The sequence below is a fragment of the Argiope bruennichi genome, chromosome 2 (assembly GCF_947563725.1).
Source record: "Argiope bruennichi chromosome 2, qqArgBrue1.1, whole genome shotgun sequence".
NCBI classification, from domain to species: Eukaryota; Metazoa; Arthropoda; class Arachnida; order Araneae; family Araneidae; genus Argiope; species Argiope bruennichi.
This window is the reverse complement of record NC_079152.1, coordinates 112,238,135-112,262,566: the sequence shown is the minus strand read 5'-3', so window position 1 is coordinate 112,262,566 and position 24,432 is coordinate 112,238,135. Positions and strand designations below refer to the sequence as shown.

At 26.8% G+C, this 24,432-nt stretch overlaps 1 protein-coding gene across 1 annotated transcript in view; it reads left to right on the top strand.

The window, feature by feature from the left end:
* The window catches only part of LOC129958731 (dual oxidase-like), a 184,571-nt gene that overhangs the window by 58,369 nt on the left and 101,770 nt on the right, over nt 1-24,432 (top strand). Inside the window, exons 2-3 of the mRNA XM_056071388.1 lie at nt 17,288-17,380; nt 24,054-24,215. Coding sequence (XP_055927363.1) covers nt 17,288-17,380; nt 24,054-24,215 — 255 coding nt within the window. The remainder of the gene's footprint in view (nt 1-17,287; nt 17,381-24,053; nt 24,216-24,432) is intronic.

Sequence of the window (24,432 nt, the reverse complement as noted above, 5' to 3'; positions counted from 1 at the left end):
GATTTGGTTTGTATTAATGGATTGTATTAAGTCTATCGAAGAGACTAATATTTTCAAATAATCTTGATTTGATCAATGCAACGAGTATTAATCTTGCAATTTTGTTCTTTTAACTGTTTAATGATGATTTTATTGATGGAATTGGAATTTCTTTACCACAAATTGTTCCGGATTGTGACAATGCATTTACAATTATGATGATCACTGCGAACCCCATGTTGAATTTTTTCATAAAATCTTCTAAGTAAGAAGCCTGCATTTTCTTTGTAATAAACCACATGAAGGTGAGATATTAGGATCACAGTATAAATAATTGTTTCGCATATTTTATGGTTCAATTTTCTATTTTGTATAAGGAAAATTCGTCTTCAAGTTAGAAAATTCATTTTTAAGGCACAGCTTTCGAGTCTTTAACTTTTCTCAAATTTATTTTGATTATAAAAAGAATTTTCAGTTAAATATATAAGGGAACATTAAATTTATTAATTACAATTGGACATGATTTTTTTAATGAAAACTTGCTTGAAAAACTTTTAATGAAAATGCGCCGTATTTAAAATAATTTTAATACAATTATTTCTTGTGCAACGCTTTATTGATAAATATCTTCATGTATATCTAATTTTTGTTCAAGTCGATTTTTTTTAAACTGAATTATTTCTCTTAATTATTTCTTTTTTTTTGCTGTATTTCTTATTGTCTTGCGTAGATTTGATTAATAAATCTATATATTTAATATCTAGATTTATTGATAATTTTAATGCAAGAAATGTTAAACATTTACCCCTACGTGATTTATCTACATTAAAAATCCAATTTTTTCAAGAACACATCCCACCCCGGCCTAACCTAATCTATTAAATTTTAGGGTTTAAATTATTAAAATGCGGGTATAATGAATTGTGAATGCAATTTTTTTTTGCGTCATACCGTAGCTTAAATTTCAAAATAATCATTCGCGAAAGTCTTTTTAAAATAATCAGGAATCAATTCCATGAATAAGTCCCATTTCACTTAGTTATTGTGAAATGTATTATATAATAGTAAAAATACACATACTGACAATCACTTAGATTAAATCTTTATAGACAGGAGCGCCGCTTTGTATAAATTGAAGGCATACTACATAGTGTTTCTGTAGATTTTTGTAAACGCATTGTAGTAGGCGTTGCGATGCTATCAGCCGACATGCTCCATGATGGATTAATACGAAAACGCCTCGCTACCAAACAAGAATGACTTGATGTCAATCTTTGTGAGGCAATTAAGTTTTTCTTGTTGCTCTTGTGTCATAAAATGAAAGTGGGAGATTTGAGAAAAGTGTTTGAAATTGGACATTTTGATTCTATGTATATGAGAATATTTTGTTTTTAGATCAATGAGAATTACTTGCGCCCAGTCTTTTCAAGAGAGTTTAGAATTATAGTTAATATCATTTCCATACTACATGTTTCTATTTTTTCCAATTGTTCTTCAAAATGTAAACAAAAAATTATTAAAACTATTACCATGTAATACAGTATTTCATAATTTTGTACCAATAATTTCACACTTTATAAATTACAGAAGAATAATAACATAAGTCAAAGAAAGTGTAAATAGCAGGAAACTAATTGCATTAATTATCATTTAAACGCGGTTTGAGAGGAATATGAAAAAGTGTTGCAAAAGCGAAGAAAGAACTTTAACCCTTTAAAGGGCCATTTTTTTCTAGTCATATTATGTTAAAATATTTTTAGGCTTGAAATTAGAATAAGAAAAGGGAATCATTTAGCTTATTAGATAAATTTAATTTGATTAATTAATTAATTTGGTTAATTATTTAATTAAGTAACAAATCAAGACGCATCATTTTGTCTGAGATGAAGAATTGGAGCATCTAAGTTTCTGTCTTTCTAAAAAAATTTTCTTCTTTCTAAATTGGAGCATCTAAGTTTCTGTCTTTCTAAAAAAAATTTTTTCTTTCTAAAAACTTATGCCAACCTACACAATTTCATACAAAAATTAATAAATTTGTTGGGAAGCATACTTCCCACGGCCCTAGAAGGGGTTAAAGACAGGAACATTTAAGCAGGGAAATACACTATCTTGTAAAGCAGAAACATGGATTATAGTTCTAAATTTCAAATTGTTTTAGTTTTCTTCCAAAAATGTTAGTTTGATTGGTATAATGTTAGCTTCCATTGTTCCAAAAATAAAAAAAAATAAAAATATTTGAATCTGAAAGATATTTGAATCAAAATCTGCTACGTTGTTTTATGCATTATGTGAAAAATAATTGCAAATATGATTATCAGGTACAAAAAAAGTGAAGCTAATTTACAAATATAAAACGTTATTCCTTAATGTTAAATTTCTGCTTTAAAATATAATTTAAATCTATTTTAAATAATGTTTCATTTTTTAAAAACTATTGACAATATAAGGTGTGCTTTGTTCATCGTTGTTTTATATATTATTGCACTTCTGCATATCTTTTAATTATGCGTTCAAAGTTATTTCATAGAGAAGGGGTTGAGTTTGTGAAAGAGTTGAAGTTTGTGACAAAAAATGTTTATATAAAACAATGAAAAAAGTAATTGGGTTTCATACTTCAGGGTCCAGAGATTATCATCGAAAAATGGTTAAAAAGTTTTAAAAATATATAATTCCATCTTTTTGAATTGAAGTTTATATTTTGTTTCTAATTAGCCGCCTGTGACAATCATTGGGTTTGTTGAGAATATTAGTTTTATTTCAATTAAAGTTTCCTATTCCTTCCTTTTAAAAGCCTTGATAAAGTATTTTTAAGCATTAAATTACGATATATATAAAAAAACCCGCGTTATTTCAATAGTTTTGCACCTGTTCTATTTATTATGTGTATGGGGCTCTCTAATGGAGTCTGGTTTCATAACATTAAATTGCTATTAAAGCTTAAGTGCAAGAGTACTAGATCTTTAAATTGCATAATTTCTGTCGCGACATTATAACTCCACATTTTTATTCTTTATATTAACTATAAAGGTAATGAATAGAATCTTTGTTCCTTATCCTTCAACAATAAAATTGAAACAATTCAGCATTTCATGAAACAATGAAGACGGTTTAAATTTCATTGTGACAATGAAATATACTGTTAAAAATTACTAAAGAAATTTAATTATTTTTTAAATTCTGGAAAAATTATACTGTAATTATATTGGTATAAATTATGGGAAATTATTTGAATTTTAAAATAGGTTAAGAGTAATTTTCGAGCAATAGAATATTTAAAAAAAGTACTGCGGGAAAAGAAAATCTCAATTTTTAATTGATTAAATTTTTATAAAAAAATTCGTTCCTAATTGAGTTTTTCCATTACCAATAGATATTGTAATATTTTTTAAATTGCATGCAAAAGTAAAATGAAGGTTGTTTTTCTTTTGGTATTGCTTTAATTAGAATTTTTCATTTTACGATTTCATAAACATTTTATGTACAAAATATTATTTTTAAATTTTATCTAGACTTTAAAACACTTTGGATGATGAAATGTGAATGAGATACCTAGTTGTTAAAAGAAAACAATATGTGTTATCGTGAGAACTCTTTTTAACAAAAGCTAGTGAACTGGTTTCCTTCGAGAGAAAACAATAACTATTCAAACTAGAAACCATTCAGGCCTGCGCATCAACAATACGCTGTAGTAAAAGATTTATCTTGGAGCGAATCCTTTCATGTTAAATCTTTCTGTGCAGACAATAACTCATTCAACCTGTCAACCGTCTGGTGAAGGACAAAAGGATCGTTGAATTGATGCAAATGGCTTCATTAGAATATGACTAATACATCATGCGGTGATAAATTTTTGTATTTCTTGTTCACCATTTAATTTTTCCTTTGTCAGCCATAAAAATGAAGATTTATTGCAGAATGATACAGGAAAAAAAAAGTATTCTGGCTCCAAAAATGCTTTGTTCTGATACTCAACTTCGTGGATTATTCAAAATATTAATGCAGGTCATAATGATCTAGTCAAAATAGTTTTATTTGTTTAGAGCATGAATCATTTATAGTTAAAAATCAAGAACCCTTGTAGATGAGTTACTCTATGTTAATTCATCTTGAACAATGATAAGAAAAATTACATCGCTTGAGAATGGGCTCTATTGAATCTTATTATCCCAATTTTCATACAAACGAATTGCTCATTTGCATAAATTATGTAATACATAGTAAATTTTTTATAGGCAAAACAAGACTGATATCGTTTATTGACACCGTTTTAATTTTGATTTAAATTATTAGAGTAAAATTATTATTAATACAGTGAAATTATTCTTTATGAAGTTAAATTATTAGATCCATAATTATCATGCATTTGCTTAGAATGCGAATTATTTATCCAGTAAACAACAAATGATAATGATTGTGTAAAGAATTATATAAAATTTCTATTCTTAAAAGCTATGTTTTGACTTAAAGCATGCATTAATTTGCCAACTTCGCCACTTCTTATTTTTTGACAGATTTGTTTCCTTAATAAAATAATTTTTTTTTTGAAATTTCAATTTAAATAATTATTTAAAATATTATTATTAATTATTAACTATTCATTACTTACTAATTATTTTAATAATAACCTATATGAAAGAAATTGTAAATTGTGCTTATATATGTCTTAGCTTTGCAAGTAATGTAAACTTCTTGCATTTAGAATAAAATGTCATTAAGTCTGTTTTAAACTGAGCTTATCTTGATTAACAAAATATCCATTATTAAGATAATCTTTAAATTTTGAGAGAAAGTCAAAATGAGAGATTTAAATCTTTTTTGGAAATAGTTTATTTGGGCTTACTCCAAAAAAGTACCTCCGATTTGAGGGTGGAGGTTCAACGTAAATTGTGCAAAATATTGCGTGAAAATCGTGTTTGATAAGATAAAAGGTTTATTACTTTTTTATTTTTTACAAATTTTTAGTTCATATGCGTTCGTTAGATTGAATTCTTTTGTCTTAATACTATCAGTGGTTCAGTTATATTATAACTTTAGCTGAATTCATATTTATCATGTTATCCTTTACTGTACGTCCTGTCTGCTAAACCGATATACATTTTTTAAAAAACACTTAACAAATTTGAGGTAAAAGTAAAAATTACATTTTTAGGTAAAATGGTAAAACTGCTTGAAAATTTTTAACCTTTATTTAGTTGTTAAAATATAAAATATTCTTTTTCTATTTAAAAAAAAAAATGTGAACGAATTGATTAAGGAACAATTCTGTCCCATAGAATCAATTTTAACGATACTTTTTATTTTATAAAATTTGAGTGTTAAAGGTATATTGCTTTAGTTTATGATTTCTTATATTCTTTTATTTAGAAAATATTGCTTTGTTTATCAAATTAAGTTTTTAATGCAAACAATTTTTTATCGCAAATCTAACGTGTTATTTTTAATCTCTAACGTATAATTCCATAGTTAGGCAATCAAATAATGAAATATGAAAATAAGAGTAATTCTTTAAGCTAGTATTTACGCATCATTAACAACAACAACAACAAAAAAACCTTGGAGGATTTTTTTTTTGCTTTATGTAAAACATCAACACCTGAGCAATCTTTGGATCTTGCTTGTTTAAAATAAAAAAAAAGTTCCAAACTATTATTTGAAGCATTCGATTACACATTTAAACCCTTAATTTTAAAAAGGAAATAATTGCTTAAAATCAGAAAAAGTAAAAAAACCTATTTGTACTATTATGGTGAGATTTTGGGGAAGAGGGAGGACGTGTTCTTTCATCGTGTTGTTATTAGACGAAGGGAATTCAAACTGCACGAACAAAGAACAAGAAATGTGATTGACAGATAAACATTGGTAAATGGAACTTCAAGAGGTGGAGTCGAAAGATATTGAATCCAAGGATTGTTATTTGCTGAAATTTATCTGTCCTTTCATGAATCAAATTCTTAATCTTCAGTATTGAATGAAGACAGATTAGTAATTATTTATCATTGTAAGAAGTATTTTGAAATTTTTTAATAAATAGAACTTTTCACCTAATAACTTAATTGCCAAAGTTCATTCTTGAAAGTTGACTATGACTGAAGATATGAAATTAAAATGGATAAATGAAGTTCTTCGCAATACTACATTGACTTAACACAAATAATTCATAACATTTAAAATTGTATAAAAATGTATAATAAGAGATTAAATATAAAACTAGAAATAATATCAAACAAGAATTTGTCCTGAAATTCGTGTTTGTTGAACAAGAATTTGCTTCAATGAAAAATTTAGAATTGATAAGAATGTTAACAAAATTATCAGTTTTACACCCGTGAAAATTTCTGGATTTTTTTTAAAAATAACTAAACAAAATAGTTAGATCAATCTCCATAGTAAAAGGTACGGGCAATGTAATTGCCTTAAAATTTTCTATTCATCCATAAATAATCAAAATATTATTTTCTATTAACAACTGTATTATAAAAATATTCATTTAATAATTATGCCAAATTTCATGACGTTAGAGCTTTATGCGCTTGTCTAAACTAGTTTCAATTAATTTTAATCTTTCTCTAAACTTACAAATTATAATTGCTATTCCAAATTATGATGTGGAGGTGCTCATGACCGCTTTGTCACACCGCGGAACTCCGAAACATCACGACGTTGCCGTTGCCAATTTGAGAACACCAATAGAAAAAATATATATATATAAAACAGATTGATAAAAAATAATTATCAATCTGTTCATAAACGTTATGCGTAAGTTGCTGATATATAGAATAAGATGAAAATTGCAGAGATAATTGCATTATTTTTTGTGATTTAATTGGTAATTGCCCATGCGGATTAATATTAATCACTTTCTTTGAAACAACTGAAATCTGAAATAATTGATTAACACTAAAGAAAAAATAAACGAGAATTTACCTCAAAATCCATGATTATTATTATTACTGAATCTTACATTAATTTTCTATATCTAATATTTATCTGGAATTTTTTTTATTATTATGTATATTTATATGAATTTGAATGTTATAAACAAAGATTGGAAATTTCATTCCATGTTGACATTCGATTCACTTGGGAAATTTTGAATTTTATTTTGTGTTTACATTTTTCACTTAAAATAAATGGTTTAAATTTAGTTTGAATTCAATAAGTTATTTATGGTAACAGGAAAGTACAGAAAATATAATGCTGCAATTCTATTATGTTTTAAATATAAACAAAGCGTATTTTACCAAAAACTGCAGTATAAATTTCTTTAAAATGTTAGAAAACATGTTTTGGAATCATTTTACATTCTGATAAAATGACTGAAACTTTGGAAAAGAATTATTTAAAAAAATTACTCAAAGTCGAATGCTATAATATTAAATAAAATTTATTGGAATAAATTAATTCTTGGAAAATGATATTATAATTAAAGTATTTGTACGCGAGAGAAAAAAATCAAGTGATGGATTTCTGATTTCTGAAGTACCTTCTGCCCAGACTTTATTCTTTTTTAAAGAGAAATAGTTCGTAATCGTAAGATTTTTGTGATTACTATTAAAATCTGATAGAAATTGAAATATAAAGCAATTAAATGTGTTATTAATACAAATTGTTATTCTTTTCATATGGTAAAATTGTGTCGATTAGTCAATCCGAATTTTTATTTACCTACCTTATGTGAAGTACTTGCGTGACAAGGTGTCGGCTTTGGTCCAGAAAGCTTTGAGAACGAATTCTTAATTTCACCGAAAACCAACATATAAGTGGCTCTGATGCACTTTCATTTCGTAAGAGATGAAGGTTTTCTTGATAGTATGGATTTGAAATTTTTAAAAGGTGTGCCATTCTTGTTACCTGAACACGGTTCAAAATCATGAAGTCTGTTACAAAATAACTTATTTTTTCAAAATGGAACATATATATATTTATTCTGTATTAAACTAAATAAATCAAATCAACCGGAATGAAATTTGCTATAGTAGACAAATTTTAAAAGATCGGAATTTCGAAATAACTATCGTTATTTTTTTTTTTTATCTTTTCATTCATTAATTCTGAAATTCATGGGATTATTACAGCGGACACTCTTTTGCAAGTTAAAATTGTAAATAAATCATTGATAGTAAAATGTTTAATGAAAATATCTAATTTAATATTCTTAATTAAATATTTTTTGTTAAGATAATATTTTAATTTTAATAATGGCACAAAAAACATTTGGTCAGAATATTATTTTTAATCATTGTTATTTCTTTTATATACTTTATAATTTTCACAAATGATACAATTTTTAAGTTTTCTGTTTTTTCCACTGCAACCCAGCTTTGCAAAAGGGAACTAAGTACTATGTCATGGAAAATATTGATGAAAGTTTTTTTTCTAATGTCTTGATGATGAAATTTTTTATATTGCACTTCTATCATTAATTAATTTTACCAGAAGAGGTTGAATATATATTTTTACCTCCAAATATTTTCACAATCTTGATAAAATTTTTCACATTCTTATATTCATATTTTTTTTTATCTGCTCTACACATTATTCAACTGTCGTTGTTTTAAACTAGATATTTATTATAACAAGGTGAAAAGCAATTCTGTGATTATAAACTAATTGGTTCATTTCATGTAAAAAAAATTGATCCATCATATCAGTTCTACTTTTTGATTCTATGCATCTGAAGACACATAAATTATGTAATCATTATTCTAGGTTTGGTGCAGTCTTACTAATTTTTTATGCAATTGGAGACTAGTACTGTATTCTTGTTATTTTGTCATTTAATGACACATCAGCCTGAAAATAAAATATCTTTCAAATGAATTGTCAGTAAAAAAGTGATATTTCTTTGTTCCTGCAACGTCTTGCCTCAGCCCTCATCTGTTTCTTGAGTCTATGTGATTACCATCTAGTGTTTATTCTCATCTTTCTGAGTTTCTGATCTGCAGAAATAAAGTTATTGAATCTTATTAATGCACTTAACTCTAACGCAATTTCGAAGCAAATGCAAGAATTACTAATGAAAGGTACCACTAATATTATTAGTTCTTTTTTATAATTAATAAATTACTATCTTATGTTAAATATGCCACAAATTACATATATTTTGAAATTCTGCTGTGCTGATGTTTTAAACGTTGTATTGGTGTAGATCTTTATGTATTACTCGCCATCTCTGGCAGCCAACGGTTTAGCTGGGAATATTGACTGTGTTCAATTGAATGTCTTAAGCATTACTGTTTATTCATGATTCATTTCTCAAAGTATTTTTAAGCACCAACATGTTAGACGTTAAAGTCGCTTTATTTTCCTTACACATTATCTGTTTATTCAGCATGAATTTTTTAATTGGAGTTATGACATCTTCGTACCATAAAAAATGTAACTGTTTGGGTAATTTCTTTTTAATTGCACGTTATTTTTCACATCACTGCGCGTTTACTTTTTTTTTTTTTTTTGTCTTTTAAACCAAATAGATAATAACTTTTAAAAGTAAGAAAAAACCACTTTATTAAATATTTGAAAAAGCGATGAAAACGGGTTTAATAATATCGAATCATTGAATTGTAAAATTTATTCTAAAAATTTCTAATTAATAAAAATCTTATTAAAAAAATTTAAAAAAATAATTTCGAGCTGCATTTTTCCACTCTGCAAAGTGAATTTGTTCCAAGTTTGGAAACTGTGTATCAAACGGACTGCCTGTAAAGAGCAACGCAGGCATCTTTATTATTTGCGGATATTGTAATGTTATATAACAATAGGAAACAATAACATTGAAACTAGCGAAGGGAAACAATTTTTTCAGCAATTTTAACAGTTCGTAAATCACTTTGATTGCAAGTGTTTACAAAAACGGTCAAACTTCTATCTGGCATTGACGTTGACATTGATGTCTATATATTGAAATCAATAAAATGCAAATTATTCCGGAATTGAAAATATTTATCTAGTCACGTAATTCAACGTTTTATTCCAGTTGTGTTAGCAGAAGGACGTGCAAACGCAGGAAAATTTTAAAGTTCTTTTAGTGATATATAAATGAATAATTCTGTTTCTTTTGTTATTATTATAGTATGCATTCATTTATACAAAATATATGCTTGTATATATTGTTAATTTTAATATAAATTCCTTTATGAATTTTTTATGAACTTATCAAAGATTATCATTTTACTCTGCTTGTGATGTAGATGTATCACATCTATCGAATTACTATAAAAAATGAGATTTGATGATTATTTTTATCTTCAGAACCGTTCATAAAAGAAAATGTTGATGTTGATAATAAATTCAATAATAACTCATTAAAACTCCATTAATGAGCTATCAATGATACATTTTTCTATTATAGCTCATTAAGAAAAAAGGGAAAACACTGTTTAGAGAAAGAGAAAAAAAGAAAGAAAAAAAAAAGACAGAAGAGAAAAAATTGTTTTTTTTCCACTTAAAAACAATCACTTGCTTTCCACAGGGAAACATGTAAATAACAAACCGTCATTAAGAATAAATGCTCTACATAGAGGACATGAAAAGTACATTTTTTTTTTTGCTGAATTTTTAATCGGCATATAGCTTTGATAGTTAATTTAATTTGATTAAAATAAAGCCTAGAAGATTAGGTTGTAAACAGATCAGTATTTTTTCTGAAATTAGAATTACTTATGAAAGAAGGGTAAATGAGAGAAGCCACTTATTAAGAGGAAACCGTAAATTCAAAAATAAATAAAAAATAATAATCTGAATTAAGAAAAAAAATTATCGCTGGGATAATATAAGAAAGAATAGGGCGTTCATTTATTTATAATGAAATTGTGTCAGTTGTTGATAATTGCGAAGAATGACACATGACTACAGATGCACGGTATGCTGGACAGAAGTAACGAACAATTTATGAATTCAGTTCTACCGTATCTTTACAGATTTGTTTTCAATTAAACGCATAATACAGAACATTAAATGTTAAAAAAAGTTTAGCTGCGGTATAATAAAATGTTGTAAAAATAGCTTTTTAATCTGTACATTTCATTTAAATTTAAATGTAAATCTTTTACCCTTTAAATTTTCAACAATATAAATTATAATGTTATAAAAAATAGCTCGGTATGAATGAAATCTACTTCATGGAGGTAATTATAACAAAACGTGACGAGTTTAATAATAACTTCAGCATTTAATTACTGTTTTTAATTACATATGAAAGTATTGTTGTTCATTTCTGCTCTTGATTATATCGGATAAGTTCCTGCCTTAGATAGTGGGCGTGTTGGTTAATATTAGAGTAGATATCTAAATTACGCCTTTTTTACTTCGGGAGGTTTTCTTCAGACCTTTTAAGTCTTATATCAATTATTTTATTCGCCTTCGTTTCTATCTTCGAGCTAGAAAACTGGGGGCGAGATTGTTGTAAATATTTCTTTTGTTATTGCTATTGAATATTTTCACACTGCATGACATTAACTCTTTAATTAAAAAGAACAATTTTTCTTGCAGGCAATTAAAAAAGGATCGTTAGTGTTTTTACTTTAATATGATATTAATAAAGATAATGCAGGAATTCTCCAGTATTTTGTATCATAGAGTCTAACTAATTCTGTAAAAACAGAATGGAAAATGAGCTATCTTTCTATTTTTTAAAATAATAATTTTAAGATCTCTAAAATTTTAAAGTATTATATATTTATACTAAATCAGTTCGTATGTCTTGAATTTTTTTTTCCTGGTAATAAAAACGACGATCTTGATATATTATAAAAACTTATTAGACTGCATTCTATTATTAAAAAAATAAGAAATATTATTAAATTTAGCTTTTTATATATTAATACTGTGCGTGCATTTATCTTGAAAAGCCGGAACTTATCTGTATAATGACCAAACTGCACTTGGCCGTTAAAACGCATTAAACCGATTTCGAGGTTTTCATTCCGATTTTGTTGCGTGTTAAAAAAAAAAATGATTGCTCGAATTTGTGCCAAATCGAACAAGGTTTCTTTTAAATTTCTGAAACTATCTCCTTCATTGTGACTTTTGACTCGTTTTTTTTCTGTTGCAACACAAAACTGTGTTAATTAGGTCTCTTCTTCTAATAACCGTAAACACGAGCTTTTCGCAATTCCTCCGTTCGCAAGGACACGTACCTCATTACTTTCTTATTCCACTTCTATGTCAACTAATTGCTATGCATTATTATTTGAGGATTAGTGAATCATTTTTTCTCTCTAATTTGCATTTTTTTTTTTACCTTGTGCATAAACATCTTTTCTAAGTAAGTGACGTTTGAAAATGGAATGGACTGAAAATAATTACATAAAATTTGCATCTATTTGTTGCTGGGAACATTAATAATTTAAATATAGCAGTATTTATAAACTATTGCTTTCTGTTCTCATACTTAGAAAGAAATAGATATATTTATTATAACACACTCGCCTTATATTCGTTTAGCGTTTGTTTTTATATGAATTGGACTTTTTTTTTATAAAACCTGCCTGATTTAATCAGTGTATTTGATAAGACTAATATTTAACTTTTTGAATTCCGTGGTAAAACGTTTGTCACCATATTACTGGAAAATTAGCCCACGTATTAGACAAATGCTTTCTGACATTTTCTAGTTAATTTAAGATATGTTATATAATATTGTTTCACCTGATACATTGCTTTGGGTAAAAAAAAAAAAAAAAAAAAAAAAAATTGCTCTGAATGAGCAGTTTTTTTTTTTTTTTGAAAAAGAATGATCAGCAATTATGCCTTAATTTCTGGTTCATTAAAAACTTTTAAAAAGCTGTCTTGTCTATTTTTGGAAACCGTACAGAATAGAGGTAAATAGACATAAAATTATATGAACTTTAATTTATTCAATTAAGCTCGAAAAATTTACATTCTCTAATATCTTGCATACAAAATGATTTCATTAAAAATTCAGTTGAAAAATTAAAATTTCTATTGAAACTTTAGTTTCATAGAATTTCAGTAATCACTGCACCTTTACGAATATTCGTAAATCTCATTGAAAAGTATTTGTTTGATAGTTAAGCTAATTTTTGAATTTTTAATACTTCCTAAATGATGTTGCTTAATTTTTGAGAAAGAGATTTAAATATAACCATTAAAGATAAGTAATGCAAAAAGTTAAATTTTTACTGAAGAATAACTTAACTGAACACTTCAGATTTATATTTTTGTGAATGAAATACTCTCATTTAGTGATAGTCAAACAAATTATGCACATTTTTGATTTGATAAAATCACTTCATTTAAAAATATAATCGAATGATTTTATGTATTTTAGCTTGAAATGGTTATTATTTGCATTTTGATCTGTAATTTATGTGGTTTTAAGATCTAGATTGTAAAATTCTCAATTTGATATTGGCATTCCTTGGATTTCTTTTTTTTTAAGGATGTTAAAATTGCCATTAATATTTAAAAAGTAATTTAACTCAGTTAAATATGATATTATTTCAGAAATGAATCCTTTGAAATCTTCTTTACATGTATAAGTTTTTGATATTTTAATTAATGAATATTCAATTATTTTCATCTTCATGTTTTTATTAATTTTTTAAAAATTTGAATTTGTTTTTTCATCGTATAGGCATTTGTGTGTCTTTAAATTATAAAAAAAGTTTTAGATAGACTTTACTCTTTGATTTTTCACGAAACAAAGTGCAAATGACAAAAATTCATGCTTTTACCGAAATAATATATACATTATATGTTTTTAATACCGATACGGGCAGTATAGAAGTGAACAATGATTAAAACAAAAGCTGTAAATTCTAAAGGTTATATAGTTTAGTTTTTTTTTTACCTTCTGTGTTACTCCCCCTCCCCCCCACACTTCTTTTTACTAGGTTTTTTCAACCTCTGCTTTAGTATGAATTATAAATTTGCTCTTGACGGTCTTCTGATCTTGACTTTTATAGACATGTGATTCATCTATTAGTTAAAATGCTTATCTCGCAAAGCACTTACAAGAAGCATCTCGAAACAAGGAATTGCAGATGAAAGTACAATACGCTTTCAGTAATTTAGCACTGCATCAATCTAGCCGCTTTAATAGTCTAAGGGTTTCAGCGAGCAAGGACCGTTAATGAGAAATCTAGCCACTGAATGCAAGTTTCAATGACTTTATTCAGACGCAAACTATAGTTTTTTTTTATTTTGTAATGTTTATAATATTTAGTCTAATTTTTTATATAATTTGGTACATTTTACAATATTTTATGCAATAAGGGATGGCTTTTTTTAAACGAATCTCCACTAATCCGATCTTTTCATTAATCCGTCACTCTTTTGGTCTAATATTTGCCGTATTACTGAGAGTATACTAAATTTATTTTATCATTGAAATAAAAAAAAAAAAATGAATGCATTTCAAATGTGCAGGGATTGCGGCTATCATCGAGAGCATGAAACAGGTTCAACAGCTCGCTCCAAGGACGATTTTACTTTCTCGTATGAAATTAAAGAAACCTAGAAAAGCCTCTGTTATGTGTATAAAAAAAACTCTGTGGTCGGTTACTTTTTACAGTCACGTGATCCAACGCATGTGGCTTCCTGCCATGCTTAAGTTCGTGCATAAAATAATAATCACTCTTGAGAGCGTGGATCATTGCAACTGGAATTTGCAGGAAATTCATCTTCGTTCGAAAAGCATACAGCAAGCATACAAAATAAGTAGGAAGACTTGTATACCTATTATTATGCAAAAACCAAGCATTTTCCCTTAATTTGTTTGTTTACTTTCTGATCGAGCATGCATCTAATGGCAAACTGTCATTTTCATTTTTTTGTTTAATTCTTTCGAATTTTTCTTATATTTTAGAACCGGTATTTTTTTAAAACAAATCGAGTGCTTATGAATTTTCACGTCATCTTGTGAAAAAACTCTGCATGCGGTATTATCTCTGAAAAATAAATTGCTAATGGAAATTCATCTTCAAGGTGGTTTAAGTGTAGTGTCAAATTGTGATTTTGAGAATCTTCTGATTTGTGAGCATTAAATATTTAAGAAGAAAATTTATTATATTAATGAATGTCTTAAGATAGGAAATTAAGTACTACGCTGCCTTTTTCTTAGATTTCAAGAAAAATAGTTTTCATTTTCTTAGTTTCTATGTTATATATATATATTTTTTGTGATAAATATATATTCGTATAAATATAGCTTAATAGTTGTTTTCATTTTCAACTTAATCAACGGAAATTTCTGTTAAGAAATTGCTATTTATAATTAAAATTTGTGATTTGAACTAGATTGAATATTTCTTTGTAATATATTGAAAATTACTATTTTTCACAGAATTCCTACGACAATATTATAAATTCTTATTCCTTCATTTCATATTTGCCCTTAATAATTAAAAAAATTAATATTTGATATTCCAAAATAAAGCAATTTTATCTGTTTTAATAATAATTAGATACATGGTAAGTTAGAGTAAGTATTTTAAAAAATGGTTAAAGAGATATAGATATATTTAGAGATTAGGGATAGACTTAAAATACAATTTTCTAAATTTTCTATTTCGCTGAGCTTTAAAAAAGTTGTCATCTAATGACCGTTCAAAATTATGAGATTCGTTTTCCAAAATAACCTTAGTGTTGTGTTAAAACGGGGTGTTAATATAATTAAACTCTAGAAATTTTGGTTTGCCAAATATTTACAAATTAATATTAGAAATTTGCCTATTTTCGTTCCAGAATAAAAATGAAATTTATCCGAATTCTAAAAGCATTCAAAATTTGTTATCGATTTGGACACCAAAACTATCAGATAAAATGGTGGGTATAATTCAAATGATTTTGATGGAAATATTGAGACATCTGATAAACCAAAAAAATATTTTGTGATCGTTGCCGACACCCATTCTTTCTACTCTTTTATGTAATTTTTACACTAAAGTTTTAGTTAATGGCCTATTAATAGATTTTTGATTCCGGAAGGGAAGAATCCTGAGATTTAAACTCACTTTTCCCAAACAGGAGATTCATGGAGATAAATTAAACTTTGATATAATTCATAATAACTGGAATATTATATTATTATGTATAAAAACTAATAATTAATTCAGGATTTATGACAATTATGATAGAGATTTATAATCAATGGTACATTTTTGAATGCGTTCTTTCTACATGTTACTGTTTGTTTAATCGAAACATGAGTTTGTTGATGAACATATAAATTGATTTTTTGTTAATAATTTTGGCTTCTTAAAAATATTTGCTTTATCGTAAAATCCACAGTACATGCAAGGAACATATTATTCAACAATATTGTAATTCAAGGTCAGTTCGCATCATAAAAATCGAACATCATTTCTTTTATTATAGTATCTCGGTTGAGGGATATTTAGGAAAGTTCACTTCACTTTTCTTTACAAAATATCATTTATTTTTAAAAAATTATATTAATTTTCTCCCCCTCCCCTTCAAAGCTCTCAGATAAATATCTAACAAAATTATATTGTTTGAATGTACAATGTATTTCTAATATTAAAAATATTATCAGTGTTTCCAAAATTTAAAAAAAAAAAATCTAGAATTGTTTCTATCAATAAACAAGATGGTTTTTCAAATGTTAGGATTTCTTATGGCGGAGTTTTGCGAATGTTATTGAAGCCAAATGTACATACTAACATCTATACATAAAGACAAAACATGCAGATGAAAATTGTGTTTGCATGTATATATATATATATATATATATATATATATATATAATATAATATAAATGTTATTGACCTTTATGATTTTACCCTCTAATTTAAGATGAAGTACTGAGTTAAGATGGAACATAAGTGTTTGAAAAAGATCTAAATCTTGCTATTATATCTGATTTCTTTTTTTCGTAATGGAATGCATTTTATAACCTTGAGGAATCATGAGCGTGCTCACACGTTTAATGCAATACGGACAATTTTCAAGTTTTAAAGTGTAAGCATCATTAAGCAGTAGACACGAATGAATGCATAATGATATGGGGTTGTTCCTACAACCAATATTTTTATGACTAGTTAAGGTTATTATTGAATTACAAAGTCGTGTAAAGGTCATTTTTGTGCATCGTAAATGATCCATTTATTTTATAAGTTCAAAGCGTCTTGTTTTGTACATATAGATTTAGTTACGAGAATAGGATGTTTAGAAAAATTTTATTATGTATCTTAATTTTTGAATCTGCATCTAGGCTTTAAAATAACATGCAAAATGAATGAAATATTTTTTAAAATTCTATTTTATAAATACATTTATAACACATCATTAACTCTTTTTAAGCTTCATAATTTTCTATTTTTAGATGTCCAAAATGTGGAAATGTATACTCATACGGAGAAACAAAGGTACGATGGTTGGTATAACAACCTTGGCCATCCGGAATGGGGATCTGTCGGTAAGTGAATTATTTAAAAATATATGCGTCTGTAATCTGATGAACAATGATTTTATATGCATTAAAACGCGAACATATAAAGCTTTTTATGGTTATTAATACAAGTGTGATACTTGCAGAAGATGGGAATAAAACTTTATTCAGAATTTTTTATTCTTAAAATATAATTTTGTTTTACAGTATTTCATCATTGATTGCATGAAATTGTATACACTTCGTGAACAAAAAAAAAATATATAAAAAATATTCATAATTCAAAAAAATTGAAATATTACATTCCTTGTTCTTAAAAACAAAATCTTTTTGTTCTCTTGCGTGAAAAAGAAACAAAAGAACTTCACTTTAACTGGCTGTGTTGCTTCGTTAGGGATACCTAATTAATTCTTTATTGATTATAAATAATTTTATTTATCCTTTTGCTATTATAAATTTTTCTCTAGACTTAGCTATACACAGTTTTTTTTCGATATCTCCTATCTCTTATGTTTGGAATTCAGAGCACCGCAAAATGTGCGCTTTGAGAAACTGGCAATGACTTCTGTTTAAAATCGGACTTTTTCAAACTAGCAGGGTCATAATGAAAAGCTTCACCTTGCAAGTAAAGTCAATTAGTTGCTTTCAAAGATTGTCTCATACAATTTAGCTAAAATTTATTACGTTGAATACCAAATTCTTCAGTTAGTATTCGATTCTGGTTTACAAGCACTTTGCGATGAATCCTTTTTTTTCATTGATCCTTGCTTTCAGCAGCTCTCTAGTTTAAAGTTCGTTAACAGTCTGACGCTCAGCACTTGTTTATTATTTTGTCTTGCAATTGCCAGTAATTGGTTGCCTGAGAGTCGCTGTTTAGTTTCTTTAATAATCGTCTTTATTTGTTTGGAATTAATATTAATTCTTGCCATTTCACGAGTTTGCATTTTTTGCTCTTCTATTTACTTTTTTAACGTGTCATAGTGAGATGTTTAGGATTAAATGTCTTTTTTTTTCTTGGGTATTTACCTTAATATAAATTAGTCTTTGCTGCTATGTATGTGTGTTTCACATTTTCTACTAAAACACCTAATCGAATTTCATAAAATTTTACGCATTTATTTATTAAGGCAAGGAAAAGATTATTGCCAACTTTCAAGAGTTGAAAAATTAGATTCTAAATTAACTTCAAGTTACCCAAAATGTCATGTTTTTTCCCATTGCGACTTCGGGGAAAATTATTCTAGAAGTTTTTTAAACCCTTTTAAATTCAAAATTTTATCATTTCAGCGATATCAGTTTCATTTCTGTACAATATTTCTTTCAATTGCTATCAATTAAAAAAATAAACGCATTCAAAATTATGATAACTTTGAGCTACCTTTACTTACTATATTTCTTTCTGTTTATTCTTATACATATCTTTCAGCTTGGTTTGTTTTAAATTATTCATTTTACAATGCCTAAAAGCAAGTAGAAATCAATCGTTCAATCCAAGGCAAGAAAAGTACAGCTCTTGAGAAAATGAAACAGATTTCTGAATTTAGCAGAGGCTTCAAGCTATGAGAATTTAACCAATATTCTACTTTTTTTTCCCCACAGACACTTCAGAGGAAATTATTCCGAAAACATTTTCACCATCTTAAAATTAAAAATGTTAGCTTTTAATTGATTTCCCATTTAATTTTCATGCAACTTTTCTTCCACTTTATTAATTCTTAAGAAACTTGTGCAGATGATGATTTACAAATGATGACATTTTTAGACAACCTTTTATTAAGAAATGTTAAGACGGTAAATTATTGTGCCACTAATTTTTAAAATTATTTTCTTAAATTCTCTTTTATTTCGATGCATATATCTTGAAAATGATTTTATGTATTATAATATTTTAAAACGAAAGTAGTTTTTCCCTTATATTATGTGAAAAATATAAAACTGATATTTAAATTAGTAAAGAAAAATTTTATAGAATTCAGGAAAAATTATTAGTTGATTAGATCTTTTCTTTAAGTAAATGAAACAATTTTTCGATTTCTTTTGCAGTTTCTTTCTTTCGTCTCTCAGCTCGTTGAATTATATGCAATTCACGTGTCTATTTTTTTTCTTCTTGATCTTACTTTTAACGTGATTGCTTTTAATGCATTATGGCCAGTCACGCAAGATTAAATACTTTTTTTTTCTTTTGTTCAATTATAAAATAAAAAAATTAGAAGTTTAAAAAAACACTGATTAATTAGGACTTACCTATTAATTAAATAAAACAATTTTTAGGTTGGCGAGTTTTTTTTTTTTTTTTTTTTTTTTTTTTTGCATTATTGGAATAGAAATAAATAACTTTGTGAACAGTAAAATTAAATATCTTTACACACTAATTAGGGCCATTATGAAGAGTAAACGTGAAACATGACATAGTTATCTAACTAACGTCATTGGTTCGTTTCACGAGTTTAATAAAAGGTAATCAATGCTGCGAAATAGGTTCAATTAAGAGAAATAACGTTTTTTATAATAACTTTAAAAATATCAAAACCTAGTAAATGAGGGATTTAATAAAGCATTACATTGATTTCATTTAATTGTTATAAATTACATTTAAAACGAATTTCAAAGGCTTTGTTAAAATGAGTGGGAAAGTTGTACCACAATGAAACTGGTATCATTAAAAAGATAATGTTTTGCTTTTTATAAGGTTGGGAAAAATATTTACTGCGATAAATATTTCGGAAGTTATTTGGCGGAAATTGTTTTATTTATTAAATTTTTTAAGTTTTATTTATTAAGTTTTGTTATTTAATTAAATATCTAAAGGATTAATCAATTTTGAAAGTTGTAATTAGCACTGTTGACTTAAATTTATAAAATTTATGCATTCTGTCTCTACCAGTTAAAGTTATGTGCGAATTCTTGTGATCTACAGACAGATACATGTATTCTTGCATTGATTAAATCACCTGCATAGTTAATATCATGCATAACAAAATTTAGAATGCAAAAGCTAAGAAAAATAAAAAACTTATTCAAAAAATAATTTATAAAATTTTTCGTGTTATTAAATTCCCCCAGTACATTTCGAAATTTAAAATTCCAAAACAAAATGACTGCTAGATAGTGAATTTAAAAAGAATCTTTTACAATAAATACATTTCGAATTTTTAACATATATATATATTTCCCAAGAAAATGAATTAAAATATATGCATTTTGAATCACAATGTCAAAATAAATTTCGAAGTTAATGAAAGTTATAATTTTATTTACTGGCTGCTGTTTTCAAAGTATATTTCCATTTTCTTTCATAAGAAACATGGAATTTCAAAGAAATAATTAAAAAAAAAAAGGCTTTAGCAAAAAAATTGCCAGATGGATTTTACCAGGGACTTAATAATGTATCGCTTTTTGGTCTAACAAATGAGAAGTGTTTCGAATTTTTTTTTTCGTGATTGATGGACTCTTTCATTACGAAGAAATTCATATTATGAACATTATAATATCTTTCATTAAATAATTAGCTGAATGAATTCCTTAGTTTTTAAAAAATAATTTTAAGACGTTGTTGACGTCAAAGTAATTTTTTTCCCTTTCTGGGTTACAAGAACAAATTCATTTAAGCTTCTGCGGCACTGAATTAACATCGTTCTTATTCGATAAATTTTGAGGATCACCTGAATCAGAAAAGAAGACTATATTTTTAATTAAGTGGCTATAATTTTTTTTGAATTTCCCTTATCAGATTTCTATAGCAGTAAAATCCTGACTCTCAGATCAAATTAACTTTTATTTTCTTCTTTGAGAATGCCCGTGACGAAAATTACTTGAAAGTGATTTCTATACATACGATTGGATTAAGTAATCATTATCTATTGTTTAGGCTTATGTTAATGTTTAGAAATCCATATGGCATTTCCGGATACAGAAAAAAAAAAGAAAGTATTAAAAAAGAATTTCTTTCCCCCTAATATTTCTACGATCTTTATATTATGAAATCCATTTTACATTAATTACCACTTCTTTTAAATGCATTGGCATGTATTTGATACGCTATATTCATTAAATTTCTTTCAATTTATGAGAAACTAAAATAAAGAGATGTTTTAAAACTCCCAATTTCTACATATGGCTGAAGGTGGTTAATATAAAAATTTAGGGGCTTTCTCTGATACATGTACTGAAATATGATGATCTAAATAAATTCATTAATCAATTAGTCATCACCAATTTAAGTTGTCTTCCAAAATGCTAATCGCCTTTTTTTTTAAAGAAAAATTAACAAAGAAATTTGGCAAGTTAGTTGCATGGAATATATAGTGTTGATTAATTTATCTTCTTATGAACATTGGTAGCTTTCTCTTTGTAAAAATATAAATATATAATAAAAAACTGAATACCCGTTGGTTTATTTGAATGTATACCAATTCACACTTTTTGACGGATTAAAAAAAATGGCGCACTTTTTATTTAGTAATTAGAAGAATTGTCTATGTTATTAAAGAGTTGTTGAACCTTTTAAAAGGGGTACCCGAAATTAATTATTCCAACCTATCCAAATGCATACACACACAAAAAAAATTGTATGATCGAAATGCTGGAACAACATATGTGTGAACTACGATTGAGACCTAATAACCTGTTATCGACCACGGTGTTCAATCCCTCCCATATGAGGTACGTCTTGTCATCGGTAGGAAGTAGCGAACTTCACACCATTTCTATACCTACCAGGGTAGCGATAACTAATCATCATACCGGAAGCTTCACACTTCTGTATCTGAAAATCTGCCCCCCCCCCCAAAAAAAAGTATATAATGTCATTTCTACAGCATCTGACTTTTCTGTGTTCGTGTCTTGTTAGTAAAGGAATGAATTAACCCGAAGCATCTTCTAAAATATATAATTATATAATGACTTTTGAACCAACGATTTCAGCTCTCAAAAATGAAAACGTTTATAAAATAAATGAAATAATTCTTAAAGAGATTGCTAATGCCCAAATAGTAAACATATAATGTGCACTATTAAATAATATTCGCAATGTTGTATAATTATGTTAAATGTTGTATAATATTTTCTTACAATATACTCTCCTGCCTGGGTGAAGCTATGATAAATGAAATGTAAACTGTTTCACTTTTTGAATTTATTTTAAATGTCCCCTTAAACATCTAAAAGTTAGTTTGATGCCGTGCTATTTGGAATTAGAATACTCTAAAATTATGTGATGAAGCAATAACAATTTGACAGCAAGTTTACGCACATTGAAATTTATGCAATTCTCCCTTAGAGCAGCTATACAAAAGGAGAGTTATCCTTGCACTCTATACCTTGTAATCCATCTTTCTATGGGATATTCTATCAAGGAATTCCGGCCTGGCCTGAGCCGTTTGGTGGAGAGATGACTGACCGTCTCAGCACAAATCCCTCAGCATGAAAGCAGGAACATGAATATAGAAAAATTTATTACAGTGAACATGAACAAAATAAGGAATAATACAATGAAATCTTAACATATGAAATAGCTAACAAAAAGAAATAAAGTAAAACGAAAATAAAAATAAGAAATAAAATAAAGGTAAGAAATGCACATGCTGCAGAAGATAATGATTATGAAAAATGATAAGACAGAAGAAATTAATTTTAAGTTAAATAATAAAATAAATTTAGAAAAAGGATTCAAAAATAAATATAAAGCAAATAAGTATGTACGAGTGAATAATCAGAGGAGAAATTAGGAAGCTGATATACTTGGTTGAATTCGGTTGTCATGGTTAGGTAGATAATTTCTTTGACATGTATTCTAAGTGATATAGCATTCGACTTTAACAACGCCTTCAAATAAATGCTATTTCATTTTGCTTGCAATGAATGAAAGCTGGAATGGAGAATCTCTTTAACTTTGTATCGATTTTCGAAATTACATTCCTTCCTTGATTAATTTTACGTCTGCATGATATAGAATGAAAGCTCCGAGCAATATTTACATACATACATCAAATAATGAAAGTAAAAAATGTTATTACCGAACGATTCAGAGTTCTAATTTAGATAAAATTATTAAGAATTGAGAGCCCTTAAACCTCTAAGCGTTTGAAAATAAGAACTCAAACACGAGTGCCATAGAAAATATTGGTATTTTCTTTTTTTTTATATACATAAAACCAGTAAACGCAGGTGGAGTCGCGAATACAGTGGCAAGTAAAAAAAAATGTTATTAAAATTTCCTTTTTCTTATTCATATTAAAATTAATGCCATAGAAAAGGTTTAGAAAAAATTAAACGCAATTTCAATAAGATTAAAAAAAGAAATGTCTACTTAAGATGAAGTAAATCATATTGACTAATGGAAATTATTTAAAAAATTAGAGAAACAAAACTGTAATAATTTTAACAACAATATAATAATGCGTGGCATGTATTAACGGCAATAATAAGATGTAGTATAGTAGTGCTAGAGAGACAACTCAAAGATCTTAAAAAATTAATGACATAATGTCAGTAAACTTAATGGAATGAAAGAAAGAAGTTAACAAGTTTATCGTACTACAGCTGAATCTAAATAAATTTGAAAATTGTTCTTTATAAAAATTATGCTGACATGTATTATAATATTCTTCAATAAGCATAATTCGAAAGACAGAGTATGCACTATTCATGGATGTTTGTTATTATAATATGATTTATCAATTTATTTTGGATTTCTTTTCAGAGAGTCAGTTAACAAGAAAAACACCTGCTTTTTATTCTGATGGAGTCTATATGCTGGCCGGTGAGGACAGACCCAGTCCGAGAACTTTGAGTCAAGCTTTAATGAGGGGAGATGATGGCTTACCGTCTTTACGGAACCTTACTGCCCTCTTCACGTTCTTTGGTAATATGCATACAATATATAATTAAATACAAAATAAATTGTTTAATGTATAAATAAAATATAAAATTTATAATTTAATTTTTATTCATAATTATTTTAGAAATGTTTTTTAGTTATGCATTTTTTTTCTGTTGTGTTGAAAAATAAGATAAAATAATAAGTTCCAAAATACTGGCCAAATTTTATTTTCTGTTTTGTACCACTAATTTTATCTATG